We start from the raw sequence: 26,357 nt of genomic DNA on the forward strand, positions 1-26,357 counted from the left end.
TGGGTTTCTCATGTTTGGTGCACAGCCGTGCGGCAGTCCGTGCCCTTGGCCGTGTGCATTAAAAAAATTAGTTAAAATCATGCCATTTTCACTCCCAAATGCTTAGGTGCCTAAATAGACTAAAAGTACGTGCATACCAGCCTTCAAACCACAATCAAGAACACTCAAACCATGTCAAAAACCTATGTGCCTAACCAATGAGCCACCATTAACACCACAATTCAAATACATAACATTAAACTAATTAAGCTAGCATTTCAATTCACAAGTATATGTCCTAGTGATTAGCAATCACTCAAGCGCTATACCATAGTCTATGTCAAGACTTACCATTTCTTATACTCATTCAACCACAACCATGCATCATGCAAACATACACCATGTAACACCCGAAACCCGACCTAGGAGTTATGGCTGAATCTGGCGGTGTCACATTGAGGTGTTTAACGCAAAACTTGTTGTCGTTGAAATCTTTAAAATCAATTAATCATTTTGTTATTAAACGGTGATTCCAAAACGGGTTGTTCATTTCGAAGTGTGCATCATTAAAAGCTAAAAACTTTTAAAACGTTATAAATTTTCCAATATCTCATTTATTACGGAAGTTTTTTTTTTTTTTAGAAATGTTGCGAAAACGTGGTGTCTTTGAAAACAGTTACCTTTTGAAAACCTGGCTTTTTCTACAACTAGCAGTTTATATCAAACTAAATAAATAAAAACCCCAATTTAAAGTTTATAACTTTAAAGAGGCATTTTTACATAAAAATACCCAAATTCAGTTACTTATAAATCAAAGGCTAAAAACGAAAGCTGATGCGGTTGTGTGGCCATCATCGAGTCCCTCGTAGCACTGATCCGCCTACAATTTTGGATTACCTGTACAGTTAAACATAGGGGCGAGTTTATGAAAACTATGTGTGTAATCCCCTAGCAAGCAAACAGTCAATTAAACAGTAGATAAATACAGTTTGGGTCTGAGCCCGTTACTGTAACAGTCCAGTTCAGTGTGGCTTAATCCCTTTCCCGTAACAGTAAACGATTGGGCTTGAGCCCATCACAATGCCAGTAATCAGTAGGGCCTTTGCCCAATTTCAGTAATAGTATCAGTGGGGCCTTGGCCCATAACAGTAACAAATATCAGTCATGTAGTAAACAGTATGTAATATCATAAATCGATGCAGTAACAGTACAAAATCATTAATCAGTGCAGATATGCAATTAGAAATCCTACCCAATCCAGCCTCTACACACCATTCTGTCCCGCCAAACACCATGTCGGGATAAAATCGACCCACCTAGCCAGATACATCAAGATTAATACCAGTTGCGGCACTAAACAGTATTGCAGTAATGTTGCCAGTAAAATAAACGGCATATAGCGACCAATAGGTCCACAGTCGTCTTGGACGACCCGTGTAACCCTATCAGTACGGTACACTTCCTCCAAATATAACAATCCATCCCTATGCAATTTATCGTGACATAATATCATAAGTGTATGCAAAATGTCATGCTCAATCATAGTCATACATACCATAGAGCAAATCAGTCATACATAACATAAGGTGATAACAGTCATTTGACCCTATGGTTGTATTTCGATCATTCTACCCTATGGGGGTATTTCGGTTATTTTACCCTATGGGGATATTTCGATCATTTTACCCTATGGGGGTATTTCAGTCATTCTACCATACAGAGGTATTTCAGCCACTCTACCATATGGGGGTATTTCGGTTATTTTACCCTATGGGGGTATTTCAATCATTTTACCCTATGGGCTATTTCAGTAATTTTACCCTATGAGGGTATTTCGGTCATTCTACCCTATGGGGGTATTTCGATCATTTCACCCTATAAGGGTATTTTGGTTATTTTACTCTATGTGGGTATTTCAGTCATTTTACCTATTTTGGGGTCTCAGTGCAGATATCGACCTCTCGAAAGGTCCGCAGTCGCCTTGAGCGACTCAGGTAACCTAAATGGTCATAACAATGTAAATGGGCCCAAGGCCTATTACTCGGCCCAAGTCGGCCCACACGCTCGAGCGGTCCGTTTAGCTCAAATTTTGCCATGACTATGAGATCTACATAGCCCAGTCCAATATTTGCCACAAATCGTAGATTTTATCCGTATGGGGCCTACGAGCCTATTGAGCCCACACGGCCTATTTCGACCCAACGTGACCCATTACGACCTCAGCCCATAAAAATGCTCATAAAGGCCTCTATAGTCTATCGCCCATGATTCACGGGTTTGGCTTACTACATGAACGATCGCACGCTTGTGTGGTCTCAATTACCGTATTTCTCGCTTTTCGACTTTTGCCGTTCTACAGTTATAGTGGGGTGTTTACACATCTTGTTTCTATTCGTCACGTGCAGTCGCTTAAGCACCCACCAACCTACATTTGGCCAATCAAACACTACCATCAATCCTACTTTACAGTTAACAAGAAACTCGAAATCTACAGCCCATTCATAGAATAGAGTAGCGTTACCTTTGATCGAACCATGATCATTTCCACGAATCTAGTCTTCAGTGATTGATTAGGAATCCTTGAATCCTTCCTTAACTGCCATACAATTGCTATCAGATATTACTAAAGGCAGAAGAAGAAAGAAATATTGATTTGTTTAAAGAACTTACCGAAAGAGAGCAAAAGAATCAAATACTGAAAGGATTCAACACTAGGACAACCCTTCACCCTCGATTTAAAGCGAAAAGAAAAGAGTAGAGTCAATCGGTGGAAGAAAAGGAAAGGTTTCAGCAGTGGTCAGAACTGGTAATCAACAGCACAACACAAGAAGAAGTGAAGAGGAGGATCGGTTTAGGGGAGAAGAGGGAAATAAATCGAAGGAGACAAAAAAGAATATTCGGCCAACTCAATGAATGGGAAGAAGAGGTTTTCGGCAAACGCAATGAATGGAGAGAATTAAAATTTGATAAACTTAATGGACGGGGAGAAGTAATATTCGGCAAAGGAAACAACTCAACAAAGCAAAACCAAAAAAAATGAGAAGCCCCCTCTAGCCAAATTCTTGCGTGCCACAGAGTCCACTTCCGGCACTACATTCCCTCTCCCCTCATCGCTTGATTTTCTCCTAAAATCCATCCTCAAATCTCTCCACCTGATCACACCACCCCTCAACCACTTAATTTGAATTCTTCTTAACCACTTTACTATCAAAATTTTAGTCCAACACAAACTCACACACGGAACAAGCAGCAAAATAACACCCCTTGTTTGCACAGGTATTCGAACTCAAAACCCATTGAAAAGAAAATTCTTAGCTATGGTGTTTCGGCTATAGAAAATAAAATTCAAGAAGATGATAGGATTTTTGGCTTTTGTTTTAATTAAAGTTCATTTATTTACTTAATTACTATTGACCCTTTTAATTTGCATCCAAATCTATCAACTCGAACTAACTGACCCAAATGACTAATCATAGAAAACTCTCTAGCAGTTTTTTCAGCAGTTATACCTAGACTTGCAGAAACAACACTAGCTATATACGAGTGAGTAGATCCAATATCAATGAGAGCATAGTACAAAAAAAAATGAATAAATATACCTATTATGACGTCGACATCATCACTATCCTCACAGCATCTTGTCGCATAAATCGGTGTCGTCTATTGAGGCTCAGTCTAACCGATACCTCTACCAGTGCTCTTTGTTCTTTCCCCAAACCATTACCCGTCTACTAGTACCACGACCCCTAAGTGGTTACTGAACCACTCTTGGAGGCTGTACAGAACCCGAAGCCGAAGTCTGTGTTTTAACTTGCACCTGATTTGGTTGACAAGGATAATCCCTAACCCGATGCTTCATCGACCCGCAACGAAGGCACAATTCTAACTTCTTCCAGCAGTCATCTGGATGGCATTTCCCATAATTACTATAGAGTTGAATCTTGGGCCTCGGGGGCCTATCAAATCTCGCCCATTTCTTAGGGTACTATCTAGAACCAGAGGGACCCGAATCCCCATTAATCTTAATCTAATCCCTCTTGTGGTCACATCGCTCATGCTCATTAGGCTTTACCTCTTGCATTATCTTTTCTTTATCAACCAGAACCGTAAAAACCCCTCTCTCTGAAGAGCTATTAGAACCCACAATCATATTGCAATCCTCCCCTAAATCTCACGCATTTATCATCGTTAGATGCTACCAATGCTCATGCATATCTACTTAGTCGCAGGAATACAACTTCATATTCAGCCACAGGTCGATCTCCCTAAACTAGTCTCATAAACTTAGGTTGGCGGGCCTCTGCATAACTCGCATCCGCATACTTGCTCTGGAAGGCATTCTTGAAATAATCCTAGTTAACTTTTTTGGGCTGAGCACCTTGCTCAACCGTTAGCCACCACTTATAAGCCTCATCCTGAAGTAGAGACACAATACCCCTCAATTTCTGAGTGAGAGTGCAATCATTATCGGTTATGATACGCTCGGTAGCTTCGAGCCAATACTCAATAACAGTAGGGGTGACTCCAATGACACCCCTAAATAATTTATCCCTTCGATCGGAGTTGTTCAATAACCGTCCCATGACCTCCAGATATAGAATGGGTCTTAGCAACCCTATCTAATGTCCAAATCATGGCTTGAGACAGTGCGTTTTCCCCAATCGTCAGAGTCTAGGACCCCGTTTCAAGAGTAAGAGTACCAATTGTTTCGCTGGTCTCTAAGTTGGGCATACTACCCATAGAGGATGACTCCGCTTGAGCTCCTTTTCGGCATCCTTGACGCCCACGAGTTCCATATCCATGACTACGGCGTGAACTCATTTTACCAATCTATCTATAATGTCAGAGTGTGCAGATCAATTTAAGCTTCCAACAGAATAATCTCGCTAGTTCAGATCTACCCATTTAACCAGATAGCAGTTTATGTAATACAATGTTTCAATTAGCCATTATAACATAATAGAAATACTTACAGGTTCGGCGTCGGAGGCTTGGTCATTTAATAATATTTTAGTTTTCATATTAATTCGGATATCATATTTTCGTTTAACTACTCTTTATCTCACATTATGAGCCCAAACACAGTTCGTGTGTTGACTAATTTGGCTCTGATACAACTAAATGTAACACCCTAAACTCGACCTATACGTCCAAACCAAGTCTAAAGGGTTACATTGACGATTTTAAGAAAACTACATTTATAAACGCAGTCAAAATGAATCTATTCAACATATTATAATTATCACACCAATTAATTATCTATATAATCTCCAAACATCATAATATCGTAGAAAGCTACAATTACTAATAGTAAAGTGAAAAGGAAAGATAAATGGATTGACCAAGCTCCCGTAACGCTGACCCGTTCAAGTTTGAGAACCACCTGAAATTCAGTCAACAATGAAATCAGTTTTGTACCCAATGCATAAAAGACATTCGTTCAAATAAAACATGTGCATAAAAGACATTCGTTCAAATAAAACATGTTTATAGATAATTCCTGAATCTCAAGATTTAGTTAAATAACAGAAGCAATTTCGGTTTAGATATAGAACGGATCAGATATATACGCAAAAGCAATTTCAGTTTCAAATACATAACATATCAGATATATATGCAATTATTCTTATCCCCATCGGCTAAACACCATCTTCGACAATCCTAACACACCATTAAAGGCGTTCAATGCCCAACCAACCCTACACACCATAGATTGTCTGTTTGACATATTTACAAAGATACATACTAGCTACTATATCGAAAATGTGACAAAGCGCCAAATTTATATATCTATATATATAATGTGGCTTGGCCACTAATTCAGAGCAAATCACTTCCTCCTTCACAAATATCCTAAACCCATTATATATATAACGTGGCTTAGCCACTAATTCAGAGCAGATCACTTCCTCTTTCACAAATATCCTAAATTCATGCAAATGCAGATTACATATATCAACAACATGTGTTCAGTCATTCTGATTCAATTCATAAATAGTTAATACATATCAGTGTCATTAATAGTCATCACAATTTATATACATTTATATACTTCATATCTCAATCTCATAGTATCAGACAGTCATTATACAATCAAATTCAGATCATAAATACATTGTGAAGGCTAGTACTCGTGCTAAACAACACTCACGACCTCAAAAATTAGGTTCGAACCTTATTTATGTGCGACACGGCCGGACACAAGCCCATGTCATTTGCTCGTGTAGTTTTAAATCATAAACAGTAAGTTACACAACCTAGACACACGCCCGTGTCCTTGCTCGTGTGGCTCACACGGCCTGACCCTTGCCCGTGCCATCTGCTCTTGTGAGTCTAAATCGCAAACAGAGAGTTACACGGCATGGACACATGCCCGTGTCCTTACTTATGTGACTCACACGGCCTGGGCTCAGGCCCGTGTCCTTGGCCGTGTGGTCCTAATTTGTAAATAGTGAGTTACACGACCTAAACACATGCCCATGCTCTTTACTCGTGTGAACCTTGCACTAACATGGCCACACACGGCCTGGACACACGGCCAACCATATGATCTACCACACGGCCGTGCGGCGTCGATAGCCACATTTTTCGGCGTCCAAAATTCACAAAAACAGGGGTTTTCGGTACACACCTGCGATAGTTTCTAAGTATAAACAACGTAGAAGAATCCCAGAACCTAAAATGACCATTCAATAATCAATTATACAATCATTCTCAAATCATCGCTAAGATCGACCTATCGCCAAAATTTTGTCAAAAGTTTTGACACAACCCCAACTCAAATTCGCACACTTATCTTTCATGTATTAGCAAAAAACCAGACTAACGCGATGGAGGAGTGCCTTTCGTAAGTCATTCACCTAAAAAGGTAACCAATTGAACACTTAAATAAAGAATTCAAGTAAAACAAGTAAAATCTCATTTCGGCAGAATAAACGATAACAAGACGAAAACTCGTAGAGACTGAATGAGATAACTACAAAACTTACACAACGATTGCATAAACAACGCAATGAGCAACAAAAGAATTCCCAGTTAACACAGTATCAAGTATTGAAACAAGCAAAAATATAAAAGAAGAAGAAAAGAAAAAAACAAAGAAAAAATAAGAATAAGAATAAGAAAGGAAACAAAAAGGAAAAAAAAAGATCATAGAATTAGTTCAAAATAATTTAAGTTAACCACCAACCAACCTTCCAATGTTTAGTAAAAATATTCCTCATTGCAAACTCAAGGATTCAAATACAGGACCAAATAGAATATAAATGTATAACCATTGAACCAACAAACTCATTCTTCACACAAGGTTACATTGTATTAAACTTATTTATGTATAGAGGTTATCTTTAAAATAAAATAATAAAACTTCTAAAAATACGACTCGAACTCCTAACGTCAATCACATAAGTAGATCACAAAACCACCGATACAAAGATTTAATTACGATGAAATTCAATAGTCAATGTTAAAATTTTGGGGTGTTACATCCTTGGTATTCGCTTTTTCTTTAGATTAGAAGAAAAATAGGATCGTCTCTTAGTATTGGTAAGGCCCCATGTTCGATGCTTGAACAATACATTGTTGGTTAAAATAACTCTATTCTTAAATTTCGTTTTTATTTTATCGAAGAAAAAATTGGCGTGGTTCGACTGGTGTACAGTTGGGTGATACCATGAGATTAAGTGATCTAATTTAAATAATATGCACAATTGAGACTATTAATTAAACTCTCCTCATTTTGCAAGATCGTCAAGGAATTAAATTGTCGGGATGTTCTTGTAGTTAATTTATAACTAAAGAAGTACTGATACAATATGTCAAATATGAGTGTTAAATTAATTATTATACCAATTCTAATACTCCCCCAACTTGTAAAACATTTAACAAGACTTAGCAGAAAAAAAACCAAAAAAAAAAAAACTAAAATAGTTGAAGGGTGATTTTGTAAGTTTCAAAAGTGTGATGAGAAAAAAACAAACAAACCTAGAGAGCAATTTATCTATTGTTTCAATAAAAGTATTGGTCCAGCTCAGTTGTACTCGATTATCATCAGGCCCCCACCCTTCGCTGTAAATTCTCCCTTGTGATCTCCTGTACATGGCCTTTTCTGATTCGTCATAGTAAATCTGAAACCCCGCTATCCTCTCCTACCCTTCCTTTCCCTTTTTTGTATTACTTTTGCGCAGCCAGTGGTACACCTTCGACGCATCAAAAAAGAAAAAACCTTAATTTATTATTGTAACTGATGTGATGAATTCAAAGCAGAAAAGGAATTCATTAATCCGAATCCACGTCATCAATCCTCGTAGTGTCGCATGAAATAACTGGATACCGTTGGATAAACACCCCCAATAAGCTATCCCTAGCCGTTGGATTATAGCTCCTACCATTGTTCTTCTCCCTTTCCTTCCATCTCACAGCCAAGTTTTCCCTTTTAAATCCTAAAGCCTTCTCAACAAAATCAACAATTAACAGTTCACTACTTCGTCTTCCTCTCACTCTCTTCTTCGCTTTCTCTTAAATAATAAGAAAGCTAAGAGAAAAAGCTCTAAATTTCAATGGCGACCGAAGAAATTAGTCGAACTCAAGGCCTCAATCCTTCTCAACAATCTTCTTCACTTCCAGACTACCCTCAGGTAGTTTGCATTTCGTTGTTTTGTTGGGCTTTTCCAGATCATTTCATTTGATGTTAACTTTTTTTTTTAATTTTCTGATTTTACTTGATAGATGATTTTGGAAGCCATAGAGGCATTGAATGAGAAAGAGGGTTCCAGTATGTCATCCATCGCCAAGCACATGGACTCCACTCACTCCGATCTCCCAGCGTCTCACTCCACTCTCCTCTCCCACCACCTCAACCAGATGAAACAAATGGGTCAAATTGTTATGTTGAACAACAATTACTCGAAACCCGACCCCAATGCCCCACCCAAGCGTGGACGTGGACGTCCACCTAAACCCAAGGTTCCTCTTCCACCTGGCGTCGTCGTCTCTCCTCCCAGACCTCGTGGTCGTCCGCCTAAGCCGAAGGACTTATTGGCTCCCCCCAAGACCAAATCCGTCAGCACCGGAAGGCCACGTGGGCGCCCCCCTAAGAAGGCTAAGACTGGTACCAACACTGCTCCTCCACCTCCTCCCGGCGTGAAGCGAGGCCGCGGTCGACCTCCCAAAGTGTTACCGTCGGTAGGTTTTCAGTAAAGCAGCCAACTTAAATGAAAGAGAATGGAGAAAATGGCTCATACCGTCATTGCTCCACCTCCCGCTTTAGGTTTAATATTTTTTTAACCTTAATTTTTTAGGTGTGGTTTAGTTATCAGCTAATTGACGTTTTAGCTGTTTTTTTTTTCCTTTTTAATTTTTAGTTAACTTGGGGTGGGGGTACTGTAATGATTTTACTGTAGGGCTTAGACTTTACTTTTGTTCGACTCCTTGTAATTTCCATGTAATTGTTAAGACCCTTTTCTTTACCCTTTGATCACTTTTTTTCATTTCTTTTGCTTTTGCTTTTATATTTTTCTATTAAAAGAAAACAGTACAACTAATCTAAATATCTTTTGCTTTTTACCATTTTATTTTTAAGAAGACAAGTTGTAAGGTTAGCTTTTCTAAATAATAATTTCAATTATTTGGAATGTTATTTAAGGTTAAAATATGTTGTGGTTCATTTATTTAGACACAATTTTAAGTTTTTATATTTAAGTATCAAAGTATGTTGAATTCCAAATTTAACTTTGTGTAAATGAACCCACAACATGTTTATTAAATAGTTTTTATATGATGATTTTGTTTTGTAATTGGTTGATTGTTGATTGTAATGATTGGTTTAATCAATTGATTTTATTAATTGTATATTTAAAAAGTGATTGATAAAATTTAACTGATAGTTAAAAGCTAATATTTGTAAAATAACAAATAAATGTATGACATTTTATTATTAAGTGTTTGTTTGTTTATTGGGTGAAATTATTGAAATAAAATATTATTACCAAGGAATTAAAATATCCATTGTGAAAATTAATTAGTGAATATTTTTTTAAATATATTTTTGATTTTGAAGGTAAAAATGAAAATGAGAGAATGAAGGTTACAATGCTTTGAGATATCTATTAGGTTTGAAAGTATGTGGCAAAATAAGTAATTTTTGAGCAAGCATCATTGGATATATCATTTAATATGTCTCATTCCTAATTAGTTGTGAAAAAAGTTATCCATTCTAGTATTTTTTTGTTTTGGAAGTTTTAGTTCAACAAACTTTTACAAATTTTCATTCACCAAACACTACAATTAGTGATTTTGACTACTCAATCATTAATTTATGTTAAAATTAGTTAAAAAAGAAGCTTAAAACTCTGTATGCAGGTAAAGTGAATTTTAAACTTTTAAAATATAATAATTAAAACTTAAAATTTGAGTAAAGTATAGGGTCTAATAGCTTGTTTTAATTTATATAAAATTGCTAAAGAAGCATACTTAAAAGTTTAAATGATTTGAAAAAAAGTAATGTCTAGGTTGTTCAAATTCATTTATTTTTAAAAGAAAATTAAATTTTTGTTAATACTTGCAACATGTAATAATATGATATCATATTATTAATTGACAATATAATGCTATCACATTTTAATAATATTATTGTATAAGTATCAAAGTATGTTGAAAAATTAAATAAAAAAAATTTAAGCACCAATTAACTACAATTCTACAAATGAGAAAAGTTCAAAAAGCAAAGTATATATTAACCTTCAACAATCAATTATAACACAACATGGTATGAATAAAATAATATGAACATGTTTGAACAAGCAAAAAAAAAAAAACCTAAAATTTTATATAAATTAAATTATTAATGTTTTGAAATCTGTATAAATATAATATACATAGGAATACATTAGTTGTTTATTGAAAATTATTACAAGTTTAATTTAATATATTTTATTTTTCAAACTGGATCAATAACTTGGTCTGTGTATAATTTTTAAAATTTTGATCTAAGATAATTTAGACAAAATGTTTTTCTAAAAAAATTTAAAGCAGTTTAAAGAAAACTTTAGCGATAATATTGTTTTGTAGTAAATAATATAAAATTTTGTTGAAATTAAATTGGGTCTGAATAAAAAGTTTGAATTTATCTCTGACCAAATTGTTTGAAAACGATAAAAATCAAAAGCCTAGACAAAAAATCGATAATTAAACTGATTTATGTTATAAAATAAATAGACAGAGAGTAAAGAACAAAAAAAATGAGAGAGCAATAGAGAGCGTATTTTATTGATAAATCAGAATATTTACAAAGCTTCTTCAAAATCTCTATTTACATATCTATAATGCGCATGATATGCTACCTCATTAAAAATCTTACCAGGAAAATCCAATAGGACAAAACCTCGGTTAAGGGAAAAAGAGTACAACGCGTATTTACTCACCCTCATGAAAACATCACATATTCTAAGTATTCAAACTTGAATACTAGTTTTTCAAATGACCATTTGAATGTATTTGCTAAACATTTATATTACCATTCTTTTGAAAGTCATGAGTGATGGAAAATTAAGGGGAAAATAAATTTTGAGCTCTTCAAGAGTTTCAACAATAATCATAGCAAACTTTACTCATGATTCTTCTATAAAAACACAAATAGATATTTTGGATCATATTATAATCCTCCTTCAACTACTATTTACCACATATATTCAAATTATTTCAATTCATATATATGAACAATTTCTCGAGAATGTCAATATGCTTCTAGCATCCAAAATCCTTCAAGGATTTTAATATAAACTTTACTATATAGTGGTTCATAAAAGGTTATACCAACAATCATTAGATACATGTTAAATCTTTTATGAATTGCAGAAATAATATATCTAAAGGTTATTGCATCCACTACAAAAAAATATTATATCTTTTTATAATCAATGCCAGGACTTAGCGAAAAACTTCATATTTTTATTCTGCTTTTGTAAAACTACTTATTCGCACCCTCACTGGCTTTATACCTTTAGATATTTGGACTACTGGTCCAAAAACCTACACGAATTTAATTGTACTTGAGTTGCGTCTTTCAATTTTGATCCATTTACTCCATTTCTATATTTCTCAATATATTTATTCAAGATCCTCCTTCTATTTCATTATTTCAATAATAATATTGCATGTAAAATCATTGTCGACCACTTTTATTATCCAATTCCACATTTTCTCTAATTTACATAACTTATCGAGATCTCTTATTTTCATTATTTTAATCTTCAGTTTCAAGTACCTGAATCTCTTCTAGAGTTTTATTTATTAGTTATGTTTTCGGCCTCTTCTGGAGCACCCGCCTCCACTGTATGACCGTCTAGAATAATTTTCATCTTTGGAATCAATCAATCTATTATTTATTCTAACTGAATGTCCTATTGGGACTTTGATTCAAATTAAAATATTAGATGGTATATAACAATTGGTTATTCTCATTAAGTTTGTAAATACATCTAACAGTTAACTTATAATGAGTTATCCTTGTTGAATTTTTGGTTAAAATTACTCTTCCCCTAGCTCATTACAAGTTATTATTTCTCTCACTCTAATATCGGGGAAACTATCGAATCAAAATTGTAATCATAAGTCATGTCATAATTGAATCTTCAATACATTTAAAACATCTAATAATAGAAAGAAACTTGTAATTAATATATATTCCCAAATTTTTTTGAGGATTCACTCATCTTTGTGCGTTGTGGTAGAGCAATTGAAACATATACACCCATACAAAAAGATGAGAAATATTTAGCTCTTGATCAAAAACCAATTGTCATGGGGAGTATTTATAACTTATTGGCTTGATGCATACAACAAGTAAACCAACATGATCTCATGTTGAAATAGGAAGTTTAGTTCTCATAAATAATGGTTTAGACATTAATCAGAGGCGTTCAATCAATAATTTCTCTAAACCATTATGCGCATAAATAAAAATATTTTACAAAAGTTTTTCAAACTCAATCATTAAAAGACTGAGATACAAACTCATCAGTATTGACAAGATAAATTGTCTTAATTGCATGATTTGAATTTAATTATTTAAACAAGCAATCTTGCAAACGACAGGTTGCAAGTTGATAACACATACGTGATTATTTTGTAGATGCATTTACCAAAATCATATAATATCAAAATCATCCACATGGTGGATGAATGAGCCCATATTCATTTTAGAAATGCAAGACATTAAATCTCAACTTTAGCTAGTGAGTTTCTAACAATCAATTTTCATTGAGAATAACCAACAAATGAGAATTCTTTAAATTAAAGAATCTTCTAGTTCTTTAATAAATGTCCATATGAATTCTCAATTAATTTTTGCATCGTATATGATCCAGGATGGTCTAACTTGTCATGCCAAGTAGTAAATGCATTTGTACCAGTAAACTTCTGGTTTACTTTAACATGCGTTTCAATTGTACTAAATTGCAACAAATTGATAATTTTACTGTCATTTCTTTTACTTTGTATCAACATATAAGTGCTATTGTGACATTTTCTATTGGAAATGTCTAAATAAATGTGAAGTCTATAATGCACTAAGTCAATAAATATAATTTCCAAATAATTATATACAACATTCACTTTAGGGAATATGCCAAAATCTTCTAATGTAGGGAATTTGGTCTAGTGGTATGATTCTCGCTTCGGATCGAGAAGTCTCGAGCTTGATTCAAAATACTTTTAAAAACCTTTTAACAAGAGTTTTGGATAATCAGTTAACTACCAAGAATAACTTGTCTAAGTCATGTATAGAAACAAGCTTATACTAAATATATCAATAAACGTCACATCTCAAACATAAAAATATGACATAATGAAAATCTAGCAATTTTTTTTCATAACCATTATCATAAACATGTATGAAATTTAATTCAAAATCCAACCATTTAAGCTCATAGGACTTTTTATTTACAATTGCTTATGTCATTTCTTTAAATAATTAACAAATGGAATAATATAAAATATATGAACTACTACCTTTAATAATTCTTTGAACTAAATAAAATCCGAATAACCATAAAATTCCTTGGTTTGTTAACATAAATTTGCATACTAGATATGTTTTAATCAAATATATAATTTAATTATAAAACCTATTATAGCGACATAAATAAATCAGTTAATGTTTTTTTTCATGAACAAATGAGATGCTTAAAACAATATGTAACATATGTAATCAAAACTTAAAACGATGACCATATCAAAGCGTAGCAATTTTTTGTTCTACGCTGAGTCTTGACGATAAGAAGTAAGTAAATTAAACTTCAGTAGTAGGCTTTCAATGCAATCAAAATCTATTAATAGCAATGTAACGACCCGGTAGTCACGGGTATCAGAAAGTATATTTTCGGGTCTCCATTTTCGAAAAACAAATTTGTAAATATTTAATAAAAATATTTATGAAGTTAGTTGTGTGGTTCATTAGATTTTGATTAAGTGAATTTGCTTAATTTAAGAGTAATTAGGTGTAAGGACTAGATTGCATATAGGGAGAAATTTAAATTATAGATTAGAGAAAAGTGAAGGGACTAAATAAGCAATTAAACCCTAAATTAACAAGTGTGTGGTATTGGTAATGAAATGTGTAACATTTAAATACATACATTTATAATAATTATTACTTATTATTTAAGTAAATATTATTATATTATTATATTATATTGTTATAATAATTAAAACATAAAATAAATGAAAGAAAAAGAATAGAAAAAGAAGAACAAAGTAGAACAAAATAGAGAAGAAAACGAGAGAAAGAAAAAGAGAAAGAAAAATGAGAAAAAAAAATTAGGGTTTTCAAGGGTTCAAAGCTTAATTGGTAAGCCAATTTAGTCCATTTTCTTATAATTTTTACGTTTTTAGAATCCTAGTATGTAACACCCCTAACCCATATCCATCGCTAGAATAGGGTTATAGGGCATTACCAGATTTTACAAATTAATTTACAGACATTTCATTTCATCAAGCATTCATATTTAAAATCAATCAAAATGAAAACATTAATGAGCTAACGTTGGCCAATTTAACTCATACATGTCATTATAACCAGAATCAAAACATCCAAAATTACCGATAGAATTAATGGATAGTGTGATAAACATTCATACATTCATTCAATGCATTATTCCCCTTTTTATCAAATATATCAATGTTTCATCAATTTTCATACAATGAACATTCAAATCATATTCACATCAATAACATACATTTCAAGCATTTAAGAATATAATTCAAGTTACACGAACTTTCCAGACTAAATTGCAGAAATACAAAAAATTTAGGGATATTTTGGTAATTTTCTATTTTCCTCGAATTTCCACCCAATCATGATCTAAATTAATATTTCATTCAATTTATTATTTAAATAATAAAACAATTCATTTCATGCAATTTGGTCACTTTTTGACATTTTTACCAATTTACCCTTAAAATATTACTTTTATTCAATTTAGTCCTTGAACCTAAAACATGCAAATTAACCATTTTTAATGAAAACTCATGCTAGTTGAATAATAATTTATTTTCCTCCTCCTCCTCTCCATTCCACATCCTTAATGTATAATATGCTTATATGTAACATTATCTATAATTCCATCATTTATTTATATATTAATTCAAAGCTGTCCACTTGAGTCATAGTCACTAAATTATTTATATCTTGAGCTACGGAACTCCGCATTAATATCCGATAAATTCCTATAAAACTAGACTCACATATATTCTTACCATAAAATTTTAAGAATTTTTGGTTTAGCCAATAAGTACAGTTTATTTTTTAAAGTTTCCCCTGTTTCACTGTTTGACAGTTCTGACCCCTCCTCACTAAAAATTAATTATCTATTTGTACAGAATTTGGATGATGTTTCTGTTTGTTTCTATTGAAAATAGACTTATTCAGGATTTTGAAAATATAAATTTAAGCCTCTAACTATTTTTATTAAATTTTTTTATGATTTTCCAAAAATCAGAACAGGGGAACCCGAATTTAGTCTAACCTTGTCTCACAAAATTTATTATATCTCATGATTTATAATTCCATTACTTACACCGTTTTCTATGAGAAACTAGACATAATAAGCTTTAATTCCATTTTTTTTCATCCTCTAATTTGATTTCCAAAATTTATGGTGATTTTTCAAAATTAACCTACTGCTGCTATCCAAAACTGTTTTAGTGCAAGATGTAGATTACTAAATTTATAACTCCCTTATTACCTTTCTTTATAATATTTCCCATCACTTTCACTTATTTTCCTTCACTAATATATCAAGAACATAAGACCTTATATAAGAAAACTCTACTATAACATCATTTCCATGCTTTTTCAATAATATCAAACTTAAAAATGTATTGAAATCTTGATGTTCTTACCTTGATCTATTAGTTTCAAACTTTAACTTGATTTTCTCTCTCCTCCAGCTTCTATTTCTTGAATCTAACTTGATCTTTTAGCTCCCCATAGTCTCCTTGTTATCTTTCTCTCTTGATGGATATGGAAATTCTTTTGATTTCTAAGTAAAAATGGTGAGTATTTGGTGAAAGGACCAAATTATAAAGAAAGCAAAACTTTCTTTCTTTCTCTCTTCTTCTCATGTTGGTGCATGGGAAAAATGGTGGGATGGTGGCTTTTTTTTTATTTCCACATATATATACTAAATAAAATAATAAAATATCATTAAAAAAATCAAATAAAATATTATAAACTAATTTTTATTTATTTATCTAAAATATCTCCAACATCATCATTACCTTCTAGATTTCTCTCTCCTTCTAATTGACCATTTTTCCCTTCATGATCTTTTAAAATTTCATCCTTGAGTCATCACTCAATTTGATAAAATTACGATTTAGTCCCTCATAATTCTTCACTTATTCAATTTGGTCCTAATTCATCCATTTTCCTTAGTTTCTAAATCATTCCACCCTTAAAATATTTGCACAATTAATCCTTCAAATCTTGCATATTTACACTTTAACCCCTCAAGTTTTAAATATTTATTCCTGGGTAACAAAACTTTTCTCACTTTTGCAAATTAGTCCTTTCTTGCATTAATATGTCATAATATACTTCCCAATGTTGACATAAATCAAAATTTTGCTTTTTGTCACTTTATTTTCTTATTTTACTATATCAAGTATACCTACTTTCTTACTGTAGTAATTTTTGGGATATTACATAGTATTAAATACTACTTAACCTGTGTTGAAATTTTAGAAAATATTGAATTTTTAGATGTTGTTCATGTTGAATAATTTAAGTATTTGTGATTAAATTGATAGAATTTTAAGTTAGAAATGAAAAAGGGATTGAATTGTAAAATAAATTATAAGTTTTGAGTATTAGGGACTAAATTGTAAAAAATTCAAAATTTAGGGATATGAGTGAAATTATAGAGTTGAATTTAGTCTAAAGTAAAAATTGAATGAAAATATGGAATTAGTTTTGAATAAATAAAGTTAGTCTCGGTTTATGGACTAAATTGAAATTTAGAAAAAAGTTGTATAAAAATTGAAATATTCAATGTGAATTTGTATTGTATTGATGAATTTTAATTGTTTTAATTTTCGTAGCTAACGCTGTATCGAAAACTTCGACTAAGAAAGGAAAAGATAAAGTCGACGAGGAGTAGCTCGAAAATTCTGGTTTGTATTTCTATAATTCGAATTTAATTATTAATTGTTGTATTTTGATTTAAATGTTTATGGTAAGTAAATAAGGTAAGTGTTAGCATTTTTTATATTGAATTGAATGTTTGTGAAATTGTAATTTATGTGATAATTGAGTATTGGATAATTGTGGCATTAGAAAAGTGAATTGAAACCCTATTAACTGTATAGGGCTGCATCAGATATAAATGGCATGCCAGAGGATTAGAAGAGTTCAGGGATACTTCGACTTCGAATCAATGAGACACTAGGTGTCAAATTATTACTTCGGATAAATTCGATGAGGTACTGGGTACCAATTTACTTCCGCATGGCCTATGAGACACTGGGTGTCAACTTATTTCTTCGAATTATCCGATGAGGCACTGGGTGCCAAACTGGTGTGTTTTGGTTGGATCCATGTATCCGTCCGAGTCCGTGTCATGTTAATAAGGGTTATTGAATAAAATAGTGTTATGATTGATATTGAGTGGTGATTTGAAATATGGTTAGAGACACATGATTTGTGTATTTATGAATTGAATATGAATGAACAATATTGTTGTTCAAATGATTGGTGTTCATATTGTGAAAAGCTATCTAGGATAGCAAATGATAAAAATTGGATGTGTTATAAATATCTTATTTTTGAATTGAATAATTGTATGACTATAGTTATTGCATGTTATATTATTTTACTTTTAAGCAATCGAATTATAGAACTACCACTGAGTTTATACCCAGCGTACGGTTTGTTTTCCGTGTGCAGGTTAGGTTAAAGTCAGATTGCCGATTCAGCATCCATCAACGATCCCGAACTCAAAACATGATGATGTATGTTTCTTTTTGTGCCGGTATGTACCTAGAATGTCTTATGCTTGTCATTTTGGGAAGTGAATGTAAATGATGTTATAAAATGATATTGGTTAATTATATACATGATTATACGTGTTAAGTTGAGGTGTAATATGGAATGTTTAAGTTGATGCATAAGTGAGAGTGATATAGGCAAATTTGGGTTGAAATTGGTATGAATTTAGAATTGGCTTAAATGATGCTTTATTTGATTGTTTTGATAATATATGTGAAGTACCTATGGGGGTGCATTGGTTAGGAAACTAGGATGATTATTTTAACATATTTTAAATGTATTAAATTGTGTTTTCAAGTGATTGAACGGTTGGTTTTTGAGTTGCTTGGTGTTCAAGGTTGCAGGGAAGGGTAAACTTGATGTTTAAGGTTCATTTTGAGTCTACACAGCTAGACACACGGGTGTGTGACTGGACCGTATGAGACACACGGCTAACACATGGGTGTGTGTCCCATGTTTCTTTGAAAATTTTTGATGTTTTCGAAAAAAAATTCATGGAGCACCCGATTTAGTCCCGATTTATTTCTAACACATATTTTAAGCTTCGAGGGCTCATAAAAGGGACAATATGATTAAATTATGATGTGTATGCTAGATGATTATATAATGTTCATATTTGATTTGAAAAGTCTTGTAATGCTCCGTAACTCTGTTCCGGCGACGGATAAGGGTTAAAGGGTGTTACAATATAGTGGTATTAGAGCTTTACAGGTTTAGCCGATTTTAGGACTAAATCGAGCTCAAAATTGAGTCTAAAGGTACATGCCATAATTGAGTCGAATTGAGTCGGGATTTAGATGCTGATATATTTGTTTTTGTTTTATACTTGAAAATGTCGAATGATTATAATGATTATGTTGATGATAAATGTTACGTTATATATGTGTATATAGGAGAGTCAAATTTTGAGGTTTTACGACCTTCACCTTGCCACCTGTACAGTCTTATACAACAGAATTTACAAGATTTATATTCATTAAGCTTACAAGTGTGAAACTGAAGAGTTCAATAGTCGAATGAATAATAACGCGGCTAGAGTCGGGGATGGTTTAGCAAGTATAGAGAGTTCTAGAAGAGATATCAGATTTTTCTGAAGATTATTCGAGATAAGCAATGTCGCTATTAAGGAAGAAGTTATTCATGAGTAATCGACTTATTCAGGTATGGTATTTAAAGAACGGGTTAACTTATTCTCAGAGGTATATGTAATAATTCATTTTTGAAAAGTGGTGCTAGAAAGAGAAATGATGTTGTTACTCAACAGCCAGAGGCCAGAACGCTAGCTCGAGCTTATGTTGTGCGGAGTCGTGAGGATGGTGATGCTATTGATGTGGTGACAAGTATATTTTTATTCCATTCAAAACCTGTTTACGCTTTAATAGATCGGGGATCTTCACATTCTTAGGTTAATACTAAATTGGTTGAGTCGAGAAGTTTCAAGTCTGAGATGTCTAGAGTATCAATAGTGGTGTCCAGTTCATTGGGGCAATCTGTGTTAGTGGATCAGGTGTGTAGGAGGTGTCCGTTAACGATACAAAACATAATCTTCCCTGTTGATTTATTGATAATGCCATCTGGTAATCTTGTTATAATTTTGGGTATGGATTTGTTTATGGAGCACGAGGTGATTTTGGATTGCTGTAAAAAGAAGTTTATTGTTCAAAGTGAAAATAGAGATAAGATTCAGGTGAATGGTATTCGAACCAGTAGGTCAACCCGTATTATTTCAGCGATTCAGGTTAATAAACTTCTTCATCAGGGTTTCGAAGCTTTTCTAGCTTATGTTATTAATTCAGATTCTGTTGAAAGTCAATGCAATAAAATTCGAACTGTTTGTGAATTTCCTGATGTATTTCCTGAAGAATTACCGGGATTACCACCAGATCGAGAGGTTGAATTTGCAATTGAATTATTTCCTGGTACAGCTCCGGTGTCAATACCCCAATATCATATGTCACCTATAGAGTTAAAAGAATTAAATGCGCAACTACAGGACTTACTGGATTGTGGGTTTATACGTCCTAGTACTTCGCCTTGGGGAGCTCCAGTATTTTTTGTCAAAAAGAAAGATGGTTCGATGCAGCTTTGCATTGATTATCGGCAATTGAATAAGGTGATGGTTAAGAATCGATATCCTTTGCCCCGCATTGTTGACTTATTTGACCAACTACATGGAGCTTTTGTCTTTTCAAAGATCGTTTTGAGATCGGGTTACTATCAGCTGAAAGTGAAACAAAGTGATGTACCGAAGACGACATTTCGAACACGGTATGGTCATTATGAATTCTTAGTAATAAATTTTGGATTGACAAATGCTCCAGCAGCATTTATGGATCTTTTGAACCGTATTTTTTAGCCGTATCTGGATTAGTTTGTGGTAGTTTTCATTTATGATATTCTGGTCTATTCGAAATCTAAATCTGAGCATGAGCAATATCTCAAAATTGTTTTGCAAATATTACGGGAGAAACGGTTATACGAGAAGCTTAGTAAATTTGAATTCTGGTTATCAGAGGTTGTATTCTTGGGGCATGTTATTCCGACAGATGGAATCAAAGTTGATCTGAAAAAGATCGAGACAATTGTTCAATGGAAAGCACTGAGAAATGTGTCAGAGGTTCATAGTTTCCTTGGATTGGTTGGTTATTACTGAAAATTTGTAAATAGATTTTTAAAGATTGCTTTGCCAATGACAAAGTTACTACACAAAAATGTTTAGTTTGTCTGGGATGATCAATGTTAAGAAAGTTTTGAGAAATTGAAGTACATGTTGACTGAAGCACCGATTTTGACTTTACCAGAATCGGGAAAGGATTTTGTTGTTTATAGTGATGCTTCCTTGAGCGGTCTTTGTTGTGTTTTGATGCAAGATGGGAAAGTGATTGCTTATGTGTCTCGTCAGCTGAAAATGCATGAACGTAATTATTCGACGCATGATTTAGATTTAGCTGCTGTGATTTTTGCTCTAAAGATTTGGAGACATTACTTGTATGGTGAGAAATGTTACATTTATACTGATCATAAGAGTATCAAATATCTCATATCTCAAAAGGAGTTGAATTTGAGACAGCGTCGTTGGATAGAGCTTCTTAAAGATTTTGATTGTGTTATTGATTATCATCCTGGTAAAACTAATGTTGTAGCTGATGTGTTGAGTAGAAGAGCAGCAATTGAATTGTGAGCAATGCTTGCTCAGCTCAGTATCAGTGATGATGGAAGTCTGTTGGCTGAATTGAGAATTAAACCGGTGATGTTTGATCGGATCAAGTCAGCATAGTTAAAAGATGACAAGTTATGAAGAAAAGAGAAATGGTTCAAAATGGTACCTTAAAAAATTTCAGCATTTATGATCATGATTGCTTGAGATTTACTACATCAACGTTAAAGCTTTTGTTTTTCGAATTTATTACATATTGTTATATTCTCTGCAGGGAATATTTAGGTTTCGTGGTTAAAATTTTTTATATAATCACAAGTAAATTTTTTTTCATGATATTGCTACCGTAGAGTCACATTTGAATCATGAAAAGTTGAATAAGTTTTCTCTTGCAAGGTTCTCATCAGTAATATTTTTTCATGTAATTTTAATTAAGAACTTATTCTGAATATTATAAAGTTATACTCATAGTTTTAAAAAACTTGCAACTTCAGGTGCATCCAACCATAATGAGCTTGGGATAGATTTACCATATTCTATTGCTCATAAGTAGATCCTTCACAGTCAAATATTTCGCTTTCAACCCTTTAACAAGGATGATGACAAAAGAAGATCATAAAGATAGTCAAGATCAATTAAATTTATAACAAGAGTAATAAATATAAATCAATAACCTAATCCTCTTTTGACTCATATGAAATATAAATTTTTCTTCATTTACAATCCCAATATGATATCCATTATAATGAATATCTTTAAAAACTAATGCATTAACCACCACAAATTTTGTGCTTTTTAGATATTGATATATTAGCTCTTCTGGAGCTTTCAACTAATTTTGTACTATCAAATCTTGAAATAATACTTATTTGTCTCGATATCAAATAAGATAAACATATTCTATTTGTAATGATAGAAATCATTACTACATTCTCATATCCTTTCTCAAAGAATATTAACAGAAACAAAATATTAAGGCATACTCCACATATGTGGCCAATAATATTTCATATAACATTGATAGCATAAGTTATCTTTACCCTTTGAAGAGTTATCTTGAGAACTCTCATTGTTCTCTTATTTATTACTATGTTCCTACTTTTAGTGGTCCATGATTATATCTTTTATTTTCTTTATGTTTGCATTCACTCTAGGGAATGCAAAAAATATGGTAGGACAAACTTTTCATGGATTCTTTATTTCATAATCACCATTGCAAAACATGCGTGGATTTCAAATCAAAATCTATCTATTAATGCTGTCATGATTAATCTTCAATTATAATAAACATGATATGATAAATAAATTATAATAAAATATACTTGAGATTCTTTAACATCATTGTTATCACCCTGGCTATTATCACGAGTACTATTACAAGTAGTAAAACAACTTTGTTTTCGTAATAATATTTATAATCTAATAGTAAAAAAAATCATTTAATAAACAAAATCAAAATTTCCGTGTACAATACTTGAAAGTTATCCGATACATATTGTACTAAATTTCAATACCACATATATGTTATAAAATCTTATGATGCTTTAATCAAATATTTAAAAATTCAATTTAAAAGATATAATACAATAATTTCAAGCATATTTAATAACAATAATTTAATCAGAAAAAATTTTAATCATCCAAATATCATACATACTATAATTTAATAAAAGAATCCTAGTTTAAAAGAAACCTTAGAGTAATAATATTTTTCATAAAATAATTTTACAAAAAATCAATCAACAAAGGAGAAAAATATACCACGTAAGGATTATATAAATTTCTTTGCATAATAATTACTCATAATGCGCATGCCTCAATTGAAGACTGAAATAACAATAGCTTCAGAAGGCAATTACAATAGCTTGATCAGTAGTAAATTTGAGTGATCGACTATTGCATTGGTTGTTTGAAAGAGGTAAGGCTTGGTGGAAGGGAAATTTTTTTGTGACTTATGGAGAAAAATAATTAAAAAAGAATCGTGTTGATAACGTGGTATAAAATAAATAGACAGAGAGTAAAAAATAATGAAAATGGGAGAGTAAAAGAGATTGATCAATCGGAATATTTACAAAGTTTTTCCAAAATCTCTATTTATAGGCATAAGAAGTATAAATGAAGTAAATATCTACTTCTAACGACTATTAGAGTTTAAAGTATATCAAAACTTATCTTAATCTTGATGGACATCCACTTAATAAGATATTCATAATAATTTTTAATTTTTTAATTTTTTAAAAATAATTTTTAATTATGGTTGAATTGAATCATCTAATGGGTTTCAACGCCAATTTAGTTTTTATAAAATTAATAATATATGCCATTATGTTTCCTCTTTTAAAGCATGCTTCAAATTTGTTTGTGAATCAAAAATAAAAAAGAGAAAAAAAAAACTTGGGGGAACTCAATATATCAATTCTTTATCATTTCCCATCATGAGTTTCTTCCAAATTTATTTTTCAAAATGCATTCTTTTTGGAAGGGTTACTTCGACATCCATGGATGTTGGATGTCGAATTCTATTATTTGTATTGAATGGTATATGCAAATTTATTGTCCTATTATTTAGTAATGATGAAAAAAAATATTATCATAAACTCAACACCCAAGTTGACAACCCTTCAAAATTCTTCTTTAAGAATCATATACTTTGTAGTTATAGTCTTATAGATTGGGAGTTGACATGATGGTATAGTAACTTGACTCTTGTGTAGGGGTATGCATTTGATGGTTCAGTTTTTATATATTAATAACTGGATAAACCAATTATTCTATCAAAATCGAATTAAACCGAACCGATCGATTCTATTACCAAAATAAAAACAATCAAATTGAATTGAACCAAAAGAATCGAAAAATTATCATTGTAATTATAAAATTATAAAATCAATTATCATACAAATATTGATTGAATTATTTTATTTTTTTGAATTTTTTCAGACATTCATACAATTCATATATATACTAAAATATTAATAAGAATTTTATTCATGCATTAAAAAATATTTTTTATTATTTGCATTGTTTTCATGAATTCTTTAATTAATATATTTTTTAAGATTTTTTTTTATTTTTTTCTCATTTGTGCTTTAACATCCTCATTATTGTTAGATCCATCATAATGTACTTACACCCTCTTTTATTGGACCTCAGAAATCTATACTTCATGTTAGATATGCACTTAGTACTTCAAACCTTGATTTTTCTCGAAATCCTCCTTTTCATGTTTTCAAAGGAAGCATTACTCTTAAAGGTTGTGTCTGATAGGAATACAACTTCATATCATTTAAATACATATCGTTTTCAAAAGGATTTGTCTTAAGAATCAATTTGTCATCTTGAGACCACCAAACATTACATTTCAAATATTACAAAAGAAGCTAAACCTAAAACCTAAACCTAAGCTCTATTGATTTCAGCAATTCTTAACAATAAAGAATCCAAACAAATTATCATCAACTTACTACAATGACAAACAGACACAATAACACAACTTCTTTATACCATACGTAGAACATATTCAACCAAAGTAACAAGAATAATAACATCACAATTCACAATTGTAACTATTTCAACCATTCTTAATAACAAAGAATCTAACAAAATTAACACTAACTTACTACATTAATGGAAACCATATAAAATAACACAACTTCCTTGTACGGTACATAGAACATATTCAACAATTGGAAAAACAAGAATAAGATAACATTAGCTCCAAAAACGCTTAGAAATTTACTTTCAACATTTGATAAAAACAAAATAACATAGTGTTAGCTACAAAAACTAAAGACAACTATCATACTACTAATTCATGAATTATGAAAAAAAAAGCAATGAATAGATGAATTGAGTTGTAGAACCTTTGCATGTAGGGGAATGTTTGTGAGAGGATTATATAAAAAAGAGAACTTTGAGAGAGTTGTTTTTTGAATGATTTTTTTATTTTTATTTTTTATGTTTCTTTCTCAATGATACATCAAGACTTATAGAAGAGGGAAAGGAGATTGACCAGCTAAAGTTTGCTTTAAGATGACACCCACGGGTTTTGACTTCTTCAACAACAATTAAAAAAAAGCCTAAATTCAACACACACAAGAGTAGGGGTGAACAAAAAGTCAATTAACTGGTTAAACCGAAGTAAAATGGTTTAATCGATTTTCAATTTATTCAATTTGGGCAATCGATTTTGACTATTTATCCAATCGATTTTTTATTTTGAATTTTCAGATGAAAGAAATTGATTATTTTTTTAATTAATAAACCCAAAACTCATATCCATATCAAACACAAATATATATTCAATATTCATATATTAAATACTCATAAAACTCAACCAACTCAACTCCACGTATAAATCCAACTATCTAAATAAATACCCAATTACCAAATATAAAATTTTAATTAAAACAAATCTCTAACTAAATAAGTAAAATGGATAAAACGTAGATTCCTCTCAGTGTGTGAATCCTGTAATATATATTAGGTTCAAGCTTTATATATGAAACATTGAAAGTGCTTTGCAGTTAATTTGAAAAGGTTATAAACGATTTGTATATGTTTAAGGACTGTTGCTGGTTGAGTAATACACAACATTAGGATGTGGATGAGGAATGACTAGAAGAGGTATCGAGCTATGAATGGAGGGTCAGTACAGGGGTAAAGCCAATAGGCTCA

At 32.0% G+C, this 26,357-nt stretch overlaps 1 protein-coding gene across 1 annotated transcript; it reads left to right on the forward strand.

Annotated features, from left to right (window-relative positions):
* Nucleotides 1-8,010: 8,010 nt before the first annotated feature.
* Nucleotides 8,011-9,446, forward strand: LOC107946286 (HMG-Y-related protein A). The gene is made up of 2 exons (XM_016880544.2): nt 8,011-8,615; nt 8,707-9,446. Exons 1-2 carry the CDS (start codon nt 8,538-8,540, stop codon nt 9,175-9,177), a joined length of 549 nt encoding a protein of 182 aa, XP_016736033.2. The 5' UTR covers nt 8,011-8,537; the 3' UTR covers nt 9,178-9,446.
* The last annotated feature ends 16,911 nt before the right edge of the window (nt 9,447-26,357 follow it).

This window comes from Gossypium hirsutum, chromosome D12 (genome assembly GCF_007990345.1).
Source record: "Gossypium hirsutum isolate 1008001.06 chromosome D12, Gossypium_hirsutum_v2.1, whole genome shotgun sequence".
NCBI classification, from domain to species: domain Eukaryota; kingdom Viridiplantae; phylum Streptophyta; class Magnoliopsida; order Malvales; family Malvaceae; genus Gossypium; species Gossypium hirsutum.

Excerpts from the sequence above, each read along its gene's own strand:
- LOC107946286 (XM_016880544.2), top strand. The coding sequence starts at position 8,538 with ATGGCGACCGAAGAAATTAGTCGAACTCAAGGCCTCAATCCTTCTCAA. Across the intron at positions 8,616-8,706 it reads CACTTCCAGACTACCCTCAG|ATGATTTTGGAAGCCATAGA; the intron begins GTAGTTTGCATT and ends TTTACTTGATAG.